Raw genomic sequence first — 17,023 nt, 5'->3', positions numbered from 1 at the left:
AGGCTATAATGAGTTTCTGTTTCATAGAGCTTTATAACTAGCTCTGAAGGATCTTAAATGGAAAGAGCGATGTCATGTTTGTCTGCTCTCAGGCAGTCTGTCACCTTTCATATATGGTCATGCAATCATGACAGAGCGAACGTGTGTGTGCTAAAAACAGTGCGCACCGTGACAAAGTGGAAGGGGGAGGAAAGGTTTCAGCGTTTGGACGAAGCATTCCTCAAACAGGGACACGGTACTAGTAACAAGTTTAAGCTGTTGCTTTACAGTTTGGTTGCATTTTGCTGATTGTGAGTCACGAGTCTTTTGAACGATCGCATTCCAGAAACTGCGACATCATGGACGGCCTGGAAAAGCAGCTAATCTGTCCGATCTGCCTGGAGATGTTCACCAAGCCGGTGGTGATCTTACCCTGTCAACACAACCTGTGCCGGAAATGTGCCAATGACATATTTCAGGTAGTGAGACAAACCCTTATTTCATGAAATTTGCTTGTTAATAAAGCCACTGAGTAATATAGTATATGTCTACTGTATACATATACTCTATGTTTCTTTTCAAAATGACAAAACTGGCTATTGAACTGTGCACAGTGCTCATAACTGAACAGTTTGGGTATTGCTATATTTCTGGTCAAATGTGAAGGTGCACAGACTAAACAACTATTTTTCCCTACATCTTGCACCATGTATTGGACCTACTTATACCACCCATTCTCTAATGCTACCTGCCATGACATTTTCTGTCTGTCTCTTTCTCTGGCTCATCATTTTCTGTATTCCCTGTAGCAGAGTGTATGAAATTATAGTAAAACGATTCCCTCAACTTGTGGGCGGAGAAATCATTTCAGAGAATTGAATGGGGATTCTGACTGGTTGCCATTACCTGTTTTCCTTTGGACAGTTCCCTGCTTGCCCTGGTCGCTGGGCCCAGGTTGATGTTCATCAGACACACCAGCCACATCAATGCCAGCATCATGTTCAATGTCACTCTCATGCCTGTCTTTCACAACTGGCTCTGGTATCAGGCACTGGATTTTCCTAAGAACTTACCCTCTGGAACAGAGCTCAAACCTATGTTCCTCTTCTATAAGAATGTTTATAACACACTGTAGCAACAATTGTACTTTATTGTGAAGGAGTGACTTCCATTCAGCTGTCTTTTTCCCTAAGAATTGCGGTTTCCCTGGAATTTAGTTTACATCACTCTTTTTAATACATTTGTTTACTGCTATCCATTAAGGCCCTCTTAACAATATATAAATGAGTATGTAAATCATTTTTGTGATCAAAACCCTGTTAATGTGTTCTTCTTTAAACCAAATGTGTTCTTTAATTTAAAGAAGACTTTCAGGTGTTTTTACCATAACAGGCAACTCTGGTTAATCGCACAAACACTTTTAACTAATAGCAAATATGCCTAGCTCTTAACTACAGCTGTGGCTTTTGAGATTAACAAATGGGGCAGTTCACACGGGCCTCTGGCCTATTCTGGCTCCCTCCCAATTTTGCCGACAATGCCAGTAACTATGTTGTCATCATTTAACAGCAAAAGTAGCAAATTCATGCAAATGTTAAGCAAAAGAAATAAGCCAATATCGAAGTCCACAGTTGTTATGACAAAATTAAGCAGACACCCTTATCCAGAGCACCTTCCATTTTAACTTGTTATTTTTTAAACACAACTGAGAGTTAACAGCCTTGATCAGGGAACCAGCAGTGGCAGCTTGGTGTACATGGGATTTGAACTCACAACCTTCCGAGTGGTAATCTAGCACCTTCACTAATTTGCTACTACATCCTTATTTTAAAGAGGATGTAGGAGAAAATATTCTTTTTTAAGACATAAAGGGGAAGAGTAGAGAAGCATTGTTCCTAGAAAAAACATGGTGGCCTTCTATTGGAAGGCCCTACCTTCTTTGGTATCTTTCACTAGAGACTAGAGAAAGTGAGAAATTAGCACTCTGCAACATACAACCACCAATGATTTCCTCTGTGTGAGGAAAGAGCTGCACCTCTTTCTACCCATTTTGCTTCCCGAACAGGTTAGAGCGTATCTGTGACTGCTTTTTTCCACCCCACCTTGTATCCACATTCACAACTGTGGTGCTGATGTGGTGCTGTCCCTTCAGCATGGCAGTCGTGCATCATGTTTTGAGTTTGAGGATTTGATAGAATACAAAATAACACAGACAAAATAGAATGATAAAAATAAAATACCAAAATATCTTGGGCATTCATTTGTCTGGGTTAAACTGAATTTACTAGGAAGATTGGCAGCTGCTTGAAGTTTCAAGAGGATTGAATGAGGGTGTGCTTTTTTCCATGACTAAAAAGACAGGATTTGTGTTTCCAGTTATTCACTGTTTCCATTATGCAGTGATTAGTACCTAATAAAAGTGGTCCAAGGAAGATGAATTGGCAACAGAGTCATGGTGCCCAATGTCCAGTGAAAGTGTGGCTGTAGCATTGATTGCTAAAAAAAAAGCTGAAAAAGTGAAAAATTCTGGATATGATATGAATGTGTTAAATACAGTTCATTACAGTTTGCTTGTGTATGGGGTGCATAGCTACAGACTGGTCAAAAAGCCCATTCTGACCCCATCCTTTGCTGATACTACAATACTTATCAGAATTGGACCATCGAGCAATAGAAGAAGGTAGCCTAGTCTAATGAATCACAATTTCTTTTACATAATTTGAATGGCCAGGTGCATGTGCATCACTTATCGTGGCAAGAAAAAGTATGTGAAGAAAAGGTACAAAGTCCTTTGGAATTAGTTTGTTTTCTGCATTAAATGGTCGTCTTCAACAAAGTCACGGATGTTGACAAACACAATGTGATTAAGCCAACAACATGCAAACAATTAGAAACTTTCATGTCTTTATTCAACACATCCCATTAAACACAGATCTGTGGAAAAAGTAACTGAATGATTGAAAGGGATGACAATAGGGAGTTCAAATGCATGGTAAATGGTCAAATGCATGGTTGGTCAAGTTGGAACTGAAATGGGACAAACTGGCAAGGTTTTCTAAAAATGGTGGGGACAAATGTCTGACTGTCGAAGTTGATGCAGGATAAAGTGACTAATGAACCCTAAACAGAAATTGGTATTTTTAAATTTCACTATACATCTGGAGGTATTGTGTAAGGAAGTGCTAAAAATTAACCATGTTTTTGTTGATGTAACTAAAATAGTTAACTTCATCAGGGCAAGAGCATCACAGACAGTTTGTTGCACTTTCGGAGGAGTATGAAAGTATCATTATGTAAAATATCATTATGAAAGTATCATTATGATGGCTCAGTCTGAGCTAAATGCTTAAAAAGGTATGGAACCTGAGAACAGGGATTCAAGAATTCTGTTTTATGGGTTTTAGAGTTTGGTCCAATGTTTACACTCTGAATCTTTTATATGACAAGCTGAGTCTGAGAAAGGACTGAACATATCAAGGCCAAGATTAGTGAAACATTGGGATGAACTGAGAGATTGCTCAGGGAGATTAGCCATTTTTTTTGACTTACTTTATTCCCATGCAGCTTCTGACATATAACACATCTTTGTAAAACACAAAGCTTCTAGATTTCATTTCATTAATCATCCAGAATACTGTGGTAAGTAGGGAAAAGATTGTCCTGATACTTTGTTTGATTATGGCATTATTTCCACAGGTGCATGGTTTAGACGACCGCCATCTCTCATTCACCATCTTCACTTAGAACTGGATTCAATCTGATTGGGGGTCTGTTCCAGGAGAGTTCAACATATCTCTCAAGAGCTGTGTACTCTTAAGAATTGTAGAGTGTATACACCACCCTATACTCTTTTGCTCGCAAGACACATTTAGCTTGGGTCAGCTATCTCAGGCAATATGTTGGATGACATTTATGCTAGTCTACAGAATATGTTTGCATGTATATAGACATACTGTAGAGGCATAACTTTCAAAATGAGGAAACACGCTCAAAGTCTGTTCTGGGTTTGGTGGTTCTCAGTTTCACTTGCAACATCAACGCTCATTTGAGGTAAAGGACAAACCACAGAATTTGTCTCCAGGGTTCACTACTTCAAAGGTCTCTCTATTTTATTGCTTTCTGATGGTTTATAAGAAAGTCTGGTCCATTCAGCCACATGGTATTTATAAGAGGAGAAGCTGGAACAGACCTAGTAGGCACAAAATGCTATTGTTCAGCCTTTGATTATTATGATTGCTTGATTCTTTGAACACATTTGGGCACATACTCATAGAACTGCCTCCTTTCATTGTGTATGTAACCCAATACAGCTTTACTGTAGCAGTATCGTGACAGGTGCTGCTGCCTAGTTTCATTCAAGCTGTTTATCATGTAGAGAATACCACAGCAGTTCAGATGTTTGACACAGTCTTCAGGTGAAAATGCTGGCAACTCTAACTCTAAGTCTACATTTCAACTCTTGTGAAGCCTTAGATTCAGTTCTGCCAGGGACACTTGTGCCCAATAAAGTAAAAGCTTCAAAGCAGTAAATTGCCACTGCTGGAGACGGCTTATTTCTGAATACATCTTCCTTCATTGAAAAAGTATAACATCTGTTGTATATTGACAGTCACAGCAGCAATCTCCTTCCTACATCGAATCAGCCTGCCTAACAAGCTATTGTTTAAATCCAGTCCTGTCTATTTTAGGTTGATAAACCTGAAAGAAAGGTAAATAGCAGTGTGACAAACTACAACACATTCTCAGTTGGTGAGGTTTGTTGTGTGTCTGACAGGTTTTCATAACTGGTGTCAAATTCCTTACCGGAGAAGGCCTTTTGGGAAGCATCAGTTTTGTGAACAGAAATAGGCAGGGACGAACTTAGTCATTGGGGTCTAATTCCAGGTATAAGGCCCTAAAGAACAGTATGCTATTGATTACACTGTACACTAGCCACGATCGGCTAAACGCTTTTCATATAAAGGAAGTATTCAGTGTGTGCTTTCCTAACAAGCTCACAGCTTTTTCTGAATTAACAGTTTAGTCCAGAAAGCAGGGTTATCATGAACATTGCCTGTTTGCTTTTTGTGTGAGTGTTGTGTTGTTCATGGGCTACAGTCAGTTTTCCCCAAAAGGCCTACTCTAGTAAGGAATTTCATTGGACTGGGAGAGGGGAAGAACTCGTCTCTGTGTCTGGCAGAAGAGGGGATACAGACTTTGACTTTTTATCTCCTTTTTATCTGATCTGATAGCTGCATTGGATAGCTCTACTCTGCAGCTTCAAACTTCTTGCACAAATGCAGTACTAATGAAATGGCCAACTCTAATCCATGATAGAGCGTTCCGCATTCAGCAGTATATAAAGTATATAAAGAAAATTTATCTTACAGACAATGCTCTTACAAAGCCAAAGATTGAGGAGAAGCTAGCAACAAGAAAAATGTGGTCAGTATGAAGTCAATTCAGTTATTATTTTTTAACAACTAGGGCGGTAAAATTTACACAAATTTAATTTTCTCTCTGTCATTTTATTTCTGACTAAAAGAACCCCTCAAATATCTGTAATCAAAATAGTCTCTGTATGCCACATTACTGTGATTGTCATAACAGTCCAAACTTTTAGTGAGCTGACAACGAGTCATTTAATTCATTCTGAATCAACAATGTTTGTTTTTTTAGGAATAGATATGCTTCAAGGGTCGTGATTTAAATCAAAATGCAAGTTGCATTTGTGATACTTTTATTTGTTCTTTATATTTTGAATTGTAATTTTTAGGTTTATTATTGTGTAAATATATTGCTGCATTCAGTTTACCTTTTCAGTGGTTATTTACACAAGTGGGAGAAAAATGACAGTTTCTAAAACAGTTTAAAAACAGTGATCTATACAGTCAGCGTGAATAGGTCTGTATGTTGACTGATCATGATTGGTCTTGACAGAGCTAAACCAAATACTTATATACAGCATGCTTCATTTAAAGGCAATAAGAGCTGCTTTGTTTACTTTTAATGTGTAACCATGATGATTTCTCTATAAACTATGAAGGGACTCGTACGAGAAGTTGATGAGTAGGAATTTCAAGTTGAGGCTTTTTTTATGGTTAATGAGTAATGAACTATGACCAATTATACGGTTATTACTGCTTCCACAGAATTGTTTTCAGCTGCTTGAATTATTTTGCTCTTTTTGCATCAGGACTGTGGTCTGCCAGTAAACTAACATAGTCAGCCACTACGTTTTATTGTAAAATAAATAAATAAATAAATAAGTAACTTTTTATACCCATGTTTTCATGGAAGTACTCACACAGTGATCATTTGCTGAATGTTGCAGGTTTATGATTTTGTAACTATACTTCATAAAGAATGGTGCAGCTCATGGGTTATTGTACTCAAGTTCAAGTATAGTACTCAAGTTATTATATAACTTGAATAAGGTTAAGAAAAACAGAAGGTAGGAAAATTGGGTGTTTTCATGCTTAGATGAAGAAGGTTTTTATGTGTTAGGGCTAATAGGAAAAGCATTCAGAAATGACCACTGCACTCATATATCCTAAGCAATATTTTTATTCAAATGTTTAATGCCAAGTTCTTCTTGTGTACTAACTAAAAAAGCATTTTGCATTTTTGATTTTACATTATGATTTAACGTGTGTGTGTGTGTGTGTGTGTGTGTGTGTGTGTGTGTGTGTGTGTGTGTGTGTGTGTGTGTGTGTGTGTGTGTGGGTGTGTAAAGGCCTCAAATCCTTATTTGCCAACACGCGGAGGTTCTACAATGAGTTCTGGTGGCCGGTTCCGTTGCCCGTCTTGCAGACATGAAGTGGTCCTAGATCGACATGGTGTTTATGGACTCCAGCGGAACCTTCTAGTGGAAAACATAATCGACATGTACAAACAGGAGACAATCAGGTATTTTTGTCAATACCCACAAACCCAGCTCCACCAAACAAGAGAAAACACAGTAGAGTGTTTGTCAGTGATTGCTTGTAAGTGAACAAAAAACTTAAAAGTCAGTCTTCAAGGATGATTGGATAATGTTTAGAAATGGATTGAGGAACATGACAAAGATTTCAAAATGTTTTCTTCGACTCCAAATTCCCCAGGTCTTAGTCTGTGATCTATATTAATGATTTTGATCAGTTATATGCTTTGTTGTGTGTAAATTAATTTGAATTAATATAGGAATATAGGGTGGTGTATACAGCTGTATCTGAGATGGCTAGTCTAAGCTATACTTTGATTGAGTCCAAGTTTCTGTTCAATAAAATATATTAATTTCCTGATCTTTGAAGTTTCATTAACAATTAGTGCTTTATATGTAAGGGATCTAATATTTGCAATTCAATAGAACAGACTGCATTGAAAAACCTCTTTCTAAAAATGTGCTGTGATGATCATAAAAAAAAAAGTGTATAAACATAATATTCTCTCTCTCTCTCTCTCTCTCTCTCTCTCTCTCTCTCTCTCTCTCTCTCTCTCTCTCTCTCTCTCTCTCTCTCTCTCTCTCTCTCTCTCAGTACAAGCAATAAAGCAGAGCCACAGCAGAAACCAGCTGTAATGATGTGTGAGTTACATGAGGATGAGAAGATTAATATTTACTGTGTGTCCTGTTCTGTTCCCACCTGCTCTTTGTGCAAAGTGTTTGGTGCTCATCAGAACTGTGAAGTTGCACCAATCAGTAGTGTCTACGAGAACCAGAAAGTAAGACATCCTTGAGCCTGTTTACTGTTTTATACTTTTAAATGTTGCTTTCTCACTACTTTACTGTGGAAAATGTCAACTATTGAATGGTTTTAACCAGTAGGTATCAGAACTTCCCTCAGCTGGACTGACTATTTTCAGTGTGGAACCTGATTGAGGGGAAATTGAATGTACACAACTCGTTTTCGGGTTATTAATAAGGAATTTCCAACTTACATGCCACTGCTTTGCTTACAATAGCAGGCAGGCTAAACTAAGGGGCGTTGGACAGGTGGTGAGTGTGTCTGAGTAACATAGGCCCACAAAGGTGTATTGATAATCCATAATCATAATTTTTTTGAGCTCCCATGTACATTCACTCTGTACAGCGTGGCAGCACATAGCAGAAGCAGCAGCGCCACGATCATTTTTGCTGTGTGGTCAAAGTAAACATGGCTTGAATTGAATAATCAAGAATTTCACCAGAAGCATGTGTTTTACTCAATTACTATATGGCTTTTAAAATATTTATTTTAAAACACATTTTTAGGTGTACTTTGCCCAAATCATAAAAGCATGTTTAACTGATTTAAACCAAATATTTAAATTACACTTAAATCTACATTTCATTTAATCATATAAAGTACATATACACAGCATGTCATATACATATATGGTATGTGTGGGATGGGAAAACTATAGCATCACCGCAGAAAATGCTGCACATCATAAAAATACTGTAAATGAAGCTCAGATAATTAAAACAAGACAGGCACTAAAAAAAATACAACACCGATAAGATCTGGAATTGAAATCCTTCAGCTGAAGTCTATTATATTGAAGTTTATTATGCAATTTTTCACTGACCTTTTCCCCATTCTTTAAGATGCAACTTAAGAATATTACATTTTAAATTAATATTATAATATAAGTAAAAAAATAAATAAAGGACTGCTTTTATTTATATATTATAATATTCATATAAAATGTAATATTCATTGATGAGGGTTTTTGATGTTTTTTTTTGTAGACAGAGTTGTCAGAGGGTGTTGCTATGCTTGTGGGAAACAATGACAGAATTCAAGCCATCATCAGCCTGCTGGAGGAGAGCTGCAGATCTGTGGAGGTGTGTATCCGTCTGTCTGTTTTAGATGCTTTGCAAATTTGTTCAGGACATATCATATTATGTATGGTTCATGGATCCTTAGGACCCTAGCTAAAATCTTCCCAGCAGCAGTCTGAGAAACAGTGAAATCATGAGGAATAGTTTATTTCTTTCTTTACTTAAAGTTAAAGCCAAAGCTGAAATGTATTGTCTTTTTTATCCAGCTTGCAGATTAGATTTGTGGTATCAAATAGCATTTTAACCCATAATGTAAAATTACAGCATAATTTGTAATATAGAGTTACTCTAGCTTGTAACTTTTATTGTTATTAATTGTCTGAGGTAATCAGGATAGTACATTTCTTATCCTGAAGTAAAAATAGAAACAAGAAACAATAAAACCAACAACCAAGCTAGATAACACATAGGCATATTGTAAAAATGAGTTTAATTTATAGTTTAACTTCTTCTTCTTCTTCTTCTTCTTCTTCTTCTTTTTCTTCTTCTTTTACTAAATAGTCTTAGTCTTAGGGTGGAGTCAGGAGTTTTGTGTGACAGAAGAATATCAGCAAGAATCAAAGGAAAGGTATAGAAGACAGTAGTGAGAGCAGCTCTGCTGTATGGGTTAGAGACTGTAGCAGTGAGGAAAATACATGAGGCAGAGATGGAGGCTAGTTTGAGCTGGTTTTACATGTACATGAAGGGAGATGGTTATATTGGTAGAAGGATGTTGGAGATGGAGCTGTCAGGTAAGAGGTCAGGAGGAAGGCCAAAGAGGAGATATATGGATTTGTTAAATGAGGACATGAAGTTAATTGGTGCGAGAGTAGATTATTAAGGATAGAGTTAGGTGGAAAAAGATGATTCGCTGTGGCGACCCCTAACGGGGAAAACTGAAATAAGAAAAAGATTATACTATATACCAGAGCCCTGACCTGACCCATTCTCTATATAATATGAGATATTTCTTTATTTGTATAAATGTACATAAATTGTCCCTGACTGAATTCTGCTTAGATAATGGACTGTATATTGAAGATGCATGGCATAAAGATTAGGTAATATGTCATAATGATCTTAATGTCTGCATTAGTCACATCACTGCAATTATCAGTTTTCATCTTAATTTCAGAATATTGATCAATTTTTAGATTTATTTCTGACTTTTAATGTAACACCACTCAGTAATTACACCTCAGGAATAAGTGTAATAATTGTGCATGTCATTCATTTCTGTCTATTGTGTGCATAGGAGAATGGTCGCAAGCAGAAAATGCATGTGTGTGAGTCGTTTGATCACCTGTATGCATTACTGGAAGATAGGAAAGGAGAGCTGACACTTAAAATCAGCTCTGAACAGCAGGAGAAACTCAATTACATCAAAGGCCTACAGCGCAGGTACACACACACACACCTTCCCATAATACATATCCAAACATATATAGACACCTGACGTCACCCACATTTTAGATTAGTCCCAACTTGGACCGCTTAGTTACAGTAAAGGGAATTGGTTAGCATAAACAACATTCTATACAATTTTGTAAGACCCATATATGGGTGTGATATTCAGCTGTCCACTTACTTTTACTTTATAGTGTACCATATCTGCCACCCATCACTTACACACACATTAAGAGGACATATAAGTTAATAACACACACATACACACACACACACACACACACACACACACACACACACACACACACACACACACACACACACACACACACACACAAACAAACAAACAAACAAACAAACAATCAATCAGCAACAGAATTATAAGTGCCCTTGCTTACACAGGTACACAGAGCATCTGGACAATAGTGCAAAGCTGGTGGAGACAGGAATCCAAACCATGGAGGAACCAGAGATGGCCCTCTTCCTGCAGGTCACAGATACACTCTTGTAAAATGTGTTTTTCTATTTATTACTATTCATTACTACATGGTTATAAAGCTAAAACTAGAAATTATTTGTCCAAATCTCTTAGAGTCAGTGGTAAGAAGAATGAGAGATAAAGACAACTAAATACATAGAATAATACTTAATTAAGAGTCTGTGTAAACACCAGCCAGGAATATGTGGCATGTGTCTGTGATTTTTTGTTGAAACTGTTGATTTCTGTGTGGTACAATAATCTTCATGCCTATATCCGCATTAAACCTTGGCTCTTGATTTGGAAAAACACATACAGTACAAATGGCAAACAGACCTCTTGATCTTATTAATTTTTTTACCTGGAGCTGTAGCTTTTACTCTTTCAATTGCAGTTGTATATTGTGCTCCAGGATAAAACTACTTATTTACCTAAATGCTGTGTCTTTCTTGCCCTTTCTAACAGAATGCAAAGCCTCTACTACAGAAGTGAGTAAACACAGAAGAATTGAACATATTTTTGGTAATTTACATCATTTTCATTGTTTTATTATGTTTCTGTTTCTCCCTCAGGATAGTAGAGGGGAGGAACACTTCTTACTTGGAGAAGTTGGAGCGTGGTTATGAAAATATGGATCATTTTACTGTCAGCTTCGAGCATGAAAAAAAAGCCATCCTTAACATTGATTTCACCAGAGGTAACTATGTGTCTGTACATTACTTAAAACACAAAAATAACAGTTTATTGGATATTTGCAATATATTCAGAAATACTGCAGCACTCTTGAAAGAAAGCTGCTCAGGTATCAGTACAGCTCTGGCAGTCAGAAAAGGTCCTGCTAGAGCAAGAGGGGTGCTAGAGACAGTAGCAGACTTTGGCTTGATAGATTATGGAGCATTGACACCTTCCAGCCAGTCATCACTGAAATGCAGTAGATAAACAAAAAGCATATTACTTCTTCCATTTTTCTAAATTCTTCCATGTGGCTGAAACTGGATTCCTTCAGGAGTCTCCTCCAGGAGAGTGAGGAATTAGAGGGCGCTCCTGATTGGTCTGCCAAATTTTGGCCTGTCTCACTTTGCAGCCGCACTCAGCTTGTATTCAATGTGGCAAGGAGAAATTTTCTGTGGTTCTGCGTGTGCCACCATCTCAATACGTACACATTAAGGATGCATTATCTGTTCATTTTGAATAATGAACTTATATTCAGGGGAGCACGGTGGCTTAGTGGTTAGCACGTTCGCCTCACACCTCCAGGGTTGGGGGTTTGATTCCCGCCTCCTCCTTGTGTGTGTGGAGTTTGCATGTCCTTCTCCCAGTGCCTCGGGGGTTTCCTTCAGGTACTCCGGTTTCCTCCCCCGGTCCAAAGACATGTATGGTAGGTTGATTGGCATCTCTGGAAAATTGTCCATATTGTGTGATTGCGTGAGGGTATGAGAGAGTGTGTGTGTGCCCTGTGATGGGTTGGCACTCCGTCCAGGGTGTATCCTGCCTTGATTCCCGATGACGCCTGAGATACAGTAGGCACAGGCTCCCCGTGACCCGAGGTAGTTCAGATAAACGGTAGAAAATGAATGAATGAATGAACTTATATCCAGTTATATCCATATTCTATAGGAAGGAAAGTGAAGATTTTCTCCAGATGAAGACTATTGCATAATGTTGCATAACCAGTTACAGTTTTGTAGCTGTTTTGGTCAGAAGCCTTGATGTGTCACAAACGAATGTAAATGAAAAATACATTCTTATTACCCTAGTGAGCATGTTAAGTGATACCAATACACACTAAACTGTATTAGCCTGGTTTTAGAAATTACTAATTGATAATGTGATGACCTAGTTTGTGTTAATGTTAGTGGACTGTCAGCCTCGTACGAAATACTGTTATACCAAAAATACACAAGCTAATAGGGTTTTAAAAACTACTGGCTCTGTTATGTAACTTCATATGCAAAATACGGTGAGGAAATAATATTTAAATTTGCTTTTGGCATGTAACATTTTGTTCTTGATAGCCATGGCACGTTCATACAGTCTTCGTACAGTGGTTCTCAAAGCTCTATTCAATTTATCTGTACAGCGTTTTTAACAATTCACATTGTCTCAGAGTAGGTTTACAGAAGTATAGAAGCAGATGAAATAAAAAGAAATAAATATAAAGTGAATAAATAAAAAAATTATATATATTTATATATAAATGAATACATACATTTAAAGTTTAAAATTGCTTTTACAATATTAATTTAAAATTTAAAACTCTATATATTTATCCCTATCCCTAATGAGCAAATAATGTCACTTTGATGTGTTTTGTTAGTAAACATTTCAAGAATTAATTGTTCTAAGGCTCCAACAACAGTTTTTGTTTCTGGGTAGGATTCATTATTTTCTATTTGCATAAGCTTCAAAAATACTATAGAAAATATCTCTGCTTTTGTGACCAAAACATTGGTATTTTGAAATTGACTCATTCTTATAAATCAACATTACCATGTATTTAAATTAAAATTATTCAGTAATGACCACAAAAGATTTAGTGTTCTCATCATATTGCAGAAAACCCTGATTTTTCAAATTTTGCCTCAGAAAGCTTAGAAAGTCTTTAAGGTACTTGAAGATGGTGGCATCAGCACCCTCTAGGGGTGCACCAATGTTGACACCATGTTATTTTTCCCGTTTTCTGTGGCCAGTCCCTCTTTTGGTAGTGCACCATTGTTTCCCTGCTTTCCCAGAGACTACAGGGACAATTGGTAAAATCTCCTTGAAATGGCATCAATAATGCCATTGTTTTCTGGTATAAGCAGTTAGGAAAGAAAACTAAACTTAAATAGGTAAATAAAATTAGTTACATATTGTAAATGTGAATTTTGAATACTGAGTGTGATTGAATAATTTTAAATAATGTATTTGCTGTGGGTTCATGGAATTCGAATTCCACAAAAAATTCCAGACCAGTAAAATCAGACTGAAACTTGCCATATAATGCAATATAATTGCAAATCCAATATAAAGAGCATTAGACGTAAGTTTACAGTATGAAGAATTTGTTCAGAACAGAATATGTCACAGTAACCTTCTCATCAAAAAACAGTGATTTGTATAATTTTGTGTGAGTTTGTTGATTATAGCATGATGTGGCAGGTGTTTGAGAATGTGAATTTCATTTTGGTTATATTTAGATGTTATTCTTTGTGGTCTGCAGATGATGATGAAGCTGATGAGGAAGAGGATCATGAAATTCAAGTGGTTAATGATGCAAGTGTCAGTAGCTGGACTCAGGAGTCTGAAGCATTTAAGACATCCCCTGTCAAGCAAAGCCCTATCCTGACTTCAGTCTCCCAACCAGTTGAAGACAGCGCATCTCAACTGACTGCGGCTCCAAGCCCTGCTCAGACAGTGGACTCCAGTTCAACACAAAACACAACACTTTCTACTTCCACTACTGTCCAAACAAAAAGCACTAGCATGTCACAGAATATATCCTCAGTCACACCAACTCCAACCACAGACCCCAGTGCTCCAGAAAAAACTGCAACAGAGGTAAACCAATACAACACTACAAATAATTCCAACACTTAAGCAAATATATTACAGCTAACAGGGAAAATTAATCAAGACTAATGACTAGATATATATTCTTTATCAGTCTATCTGATTATGGGTTATGACAGAGTTTCATCACCTTCACCAAAATATTTATTTCTGGATATGTTAGATTAACATTCATGAAGTTTCCAATCAGCTTATTATGACTGTGAAGTGTGTTTACATTCATGTGAATAACTTGAATTAGTAAATTTTTGTATTAACTCTGCATGAAGCTTCACATATATACATACTGTAGCACTGTGGATAAGCTAAACACACAGGAAACAGATACTGGGGGATACTTCTGACAGGAGAAGAACAACTGTGAGGCAGGGTTGAGGAAAAGTGCTCAGGTACAGTACAACAGATTTTGACAGTAATATCATAGACAGTGATGAAAGTAATTGACAGTAATATCATCTTCACTGATGAAATAAGAGATCAGCACTATGTGCCATAGAACCTGAAGTAATACTGTAACATGTATATGATAGCTGCAACCCTTTTTACTACCCCTGCTACATGAAGAGGGTATTGGGTAGCTGCTGCTGCTCTGATTGGCTGCTGCTTTCAGTCTCTGTCCCACCTTGCAGCCACGTGCACACTGTTGGTCCATGACAGTGATGCTGAAGTGTCTCCCTTCAGCACCTGGCCCTTAGAAAAGGTTGTTTAGAAAAGCTTCAGCAAATGTTTAAATCAATGGGAAATGGGGTGTGATTGTATATTGGAATATTGGTACCTGATGGTTTCAGTGTTTCAGACATTGCTGATTTGAGGTTTTGACACATAACAGTGTGTAGAAGTTATACAGAATTATGCAAAAAACATTCTGTAAGGTTTGCAGGCTCAAGTATCTAAAATATGTATGCTATGAGATCATAGGACAATGACCAGACTGGTTTGAGCTGACAAGGAGTCTATTGTAAATCAATTGTAAAACCTGTAAATCACTCACTACAAGGTGGATTGGCACTCTCTACGAGACCGGATAAGGTTTTACGGCCGTCCACAAAGTCACCAAAACTGGACAGTTAAAGACAGTAAAAAAAACAGGTTTTCTGTTCTTGGCTGACATCAATGGAGCACAATATTGTCTATTGTAAGCCACCAAAGCAAGGTTCAATATTTTTTGCATGCTGAGATATTTTCTGCTTATCACAGTTGTAAAGCATTATTATATGAGTTCCAGTTTTATATGACTTTTTTATATAATACATAAAATATAATTATAAATAGTGATAATTTTTAATATTTTGCATTCTCTTTAGATTTATATTAACAATAATTTGAGTGAAAAGCATAATATACATTGAGCAATTTGAGGAATATATAATTTACTTACATCAATTTCAAAATTTCTTGACCTTTTGTACAACACGTTTAACAGGGTCAATCTCACAAATTTTTATATTTGTGATATTTATATATGGACCAGGAAATAGTACACAATCTTGAATATTACTTAATCTTCAAGATTTTGTAGAATTTTAAGATGTGTTTTCCTTTCTCTTGTTTTGCATGGTAGGCCAATAAAGAAATTTAAAGCCTGATGTTTATTCCCAATTTTAAAAAAATCTTTACAAAAATGTGATGTATATACAGTACTTCATATGCAACTAAAATGTCTATGTGAATATTTCCTCTTCCAACTATATATAAGCAGTCTTGCTCTTTCTTTCTCAGGGATCCACCAACCCCAGTGCAGGAATTGCCAATCAAAGCTCAGATGGTCCACGCCATGTTTTCTCCTTTTCCTGGCTAAATACACCCAAATAAAAATTATGTTCTAAATGTGACAATTTCTTTTTACCAGACATTCAGTTAAAATCACATGACTTTTTCAGTTTTCTTTTTCTTAAGAGACATTATGTGAAGCAGATATTTCAGACTCCAGCAGTGGGACAATGGACAACACAGAATAATCCGAGAGATATAATAATCAGTAATTAAATGTGATCATTGTTCAGTAAGCGGTGAGTGAAAAAAATAAAAGAATATGAATGTAAATTTTTCTGCTGTTTATTTTATGCACAACTTCCCGCAATAATACATCTAGTGAACAGTATGAAAAGGTGTCTGACGGATCAGTAGGAAGGTCATAATCATGTAACATGTAGCTTTTACTTCCCAAAGAAGTCCATCATTTTTCGGTTGTTGCTTGCCTGTTGCACTAACTGTTCAGCCCGTGCCATCTCCAGCACTTCGCGCAACAGGTGAAACGTCAGATCCAGGGAGATTGGTGGTTCTTCGCCCCGACGCTTCCTCTCCGGCAGCTGGATGAAGTTGTCTGTTAAAACGTTACCAAGTCCATTCACCTCTTCCTGCAACATCCTCTGTGTGAGCTGCAGCTGAAGTGCACGATTAACGGTGGTCGCTTGTGGCAGAGAGCTTTGTTCAGATGCGCGCATACTCTGCTTCGGGTCATCCAACCTGATGAAGTATTCTTCTCCCAGGCGCATGAGGATCGGTAGAGCCGGTCGCTGCCGTTCCGTTAGGCTAGAGCCAGCGCGCTCATCCCTAGACCTGGATATAGCTTTGCATTGGCTGCGGGGAATGAAGGTGCTGAGCACCACAACCACCACTAACAGCATGAACCGCTTCATTTAGAAGGATTCTCGGTGAGCTGTAAATGTAAATGCAATTACTGAAAAATTCACTTATTGCCTTGACCAAGTACAACTTATCATGAAGGAAATACAGGCAGAAGCAGAAGCAAAACTTAACAAAACTCCCACTCTAGTGTCCTTTGCATGAAATCGAATGTATTTTGGAACGTCACACTGCTTTTATTTTAATTTTAACTAACAAAT

The 17,023-nt window shown here is 37.2% G+C and overlaps 2 protein-coding genes across 3 annotated transcripts; one reads left to right on the top strand and one right to left on the bottom strand.

Annotated features, from left to right (window-relative positions):
* Window positions 1–101: 101 nt before the first annotated feature.
* trim55a (tripartite motif containing 55a) lies at window positions 102–16,394 on the top strand. 2 transcript variants are annotated; one of them, XM_027137863.2, is made up of 11 exons: window positions 102–235; window positions 326–458; window positions 6,695–6,867; window positions 7,476–7,659; window positions 8,669–8,764; window positions 9,996–10,141; window positions 10,550–10,637; window positions 11,091–11,113; window positions 11,198–11,322; window positions 13,828–14,165; window positions 15,897–16,394. In XM_027137863.2, the coding sequence occupies exons 2-11, from the start codon at window positions 339–341 to the stop codon at window positions 15,987–15,989; spliced, it is 1,386 nt and encodes a 461-aa protein (XP_026993664.1). In that variant the 5' UTR covers window positions 102–235; window positions 326–338; the 3' UTR covers window positions 15,990–16,394. The 2 variants fall into 2 exon arrangements, with proteins under 2 accessions (XP_026993664.1, XP_047661993.1); XM_047806037.1 differs by lacking the exon at window positions 102–235 and having other exon boundaries at window positions 242–458.
* LOC113637276 (corticoliberin) lies at window positions 16,334–16,816 on the bottom strand. Its single transcript, XM_027137865.2, has one exon. The coding sequence runs from the start codon at window positions 16,814–16,816 to the stop codon at window positions 16,334–16,336; it is 483 nt and encodes a 160-aa protein (XP_026993666.1).
* Between the last annotated feature and the right edge of the window lie 207 nt (window positions 16,817–17,023).

The sequence above is a fragment of the Tachysurus fulvidraco genome, chromosome 22 (genome assembly GCF_022655615.1).
Source record: "Tachysurus fulvidraco isolate hzauxx_2018 chromosome 22, HZAU_PFXX_2.0, whole genome shotgun sequence".
NCBI lineage: Eukaryota > Metazoa > Chordata > Actinopteri > Siluriformes > Bagridae > Tachysurus > Tachysurus fulvidraco.
This window is presented reverse-complemented; position numbering and strand designations above follow the sequence as displayed.

Excerpts from the sequence above, each read along its gene's own strand:
- trim55a (XM_027137863.2), top strand. The coding sequence starts at position 339 with ATGGACGGCCTGGAAAAGCAGCTAATCTGTCCGATCTGCCTGGAGATG. Across the intron at positions 7,660-8,668 it reads GTGTCTACGAGAACCAGAAA|ACAGAGTTGTCAGAGGGTGT; the intron begins GTAAGACATCCT and ends TTTTTTTTGTAG. Across the intron at positions 11,323-13,827 it reads TAACATTGATTTCACCAGAG|ATGATGATGAAGCTGATGAG; the intron begins GTAACTATGTGT and ends TGTGGTCTGCAG.
- LOC113637276 (XM_027137865.2), bottom strand. The coding sequence starts at position 16,816 with ATGAAGCGGTTCATGCTGTTAGTGGTGGTTGTGGTGCTCAGCACCTTC.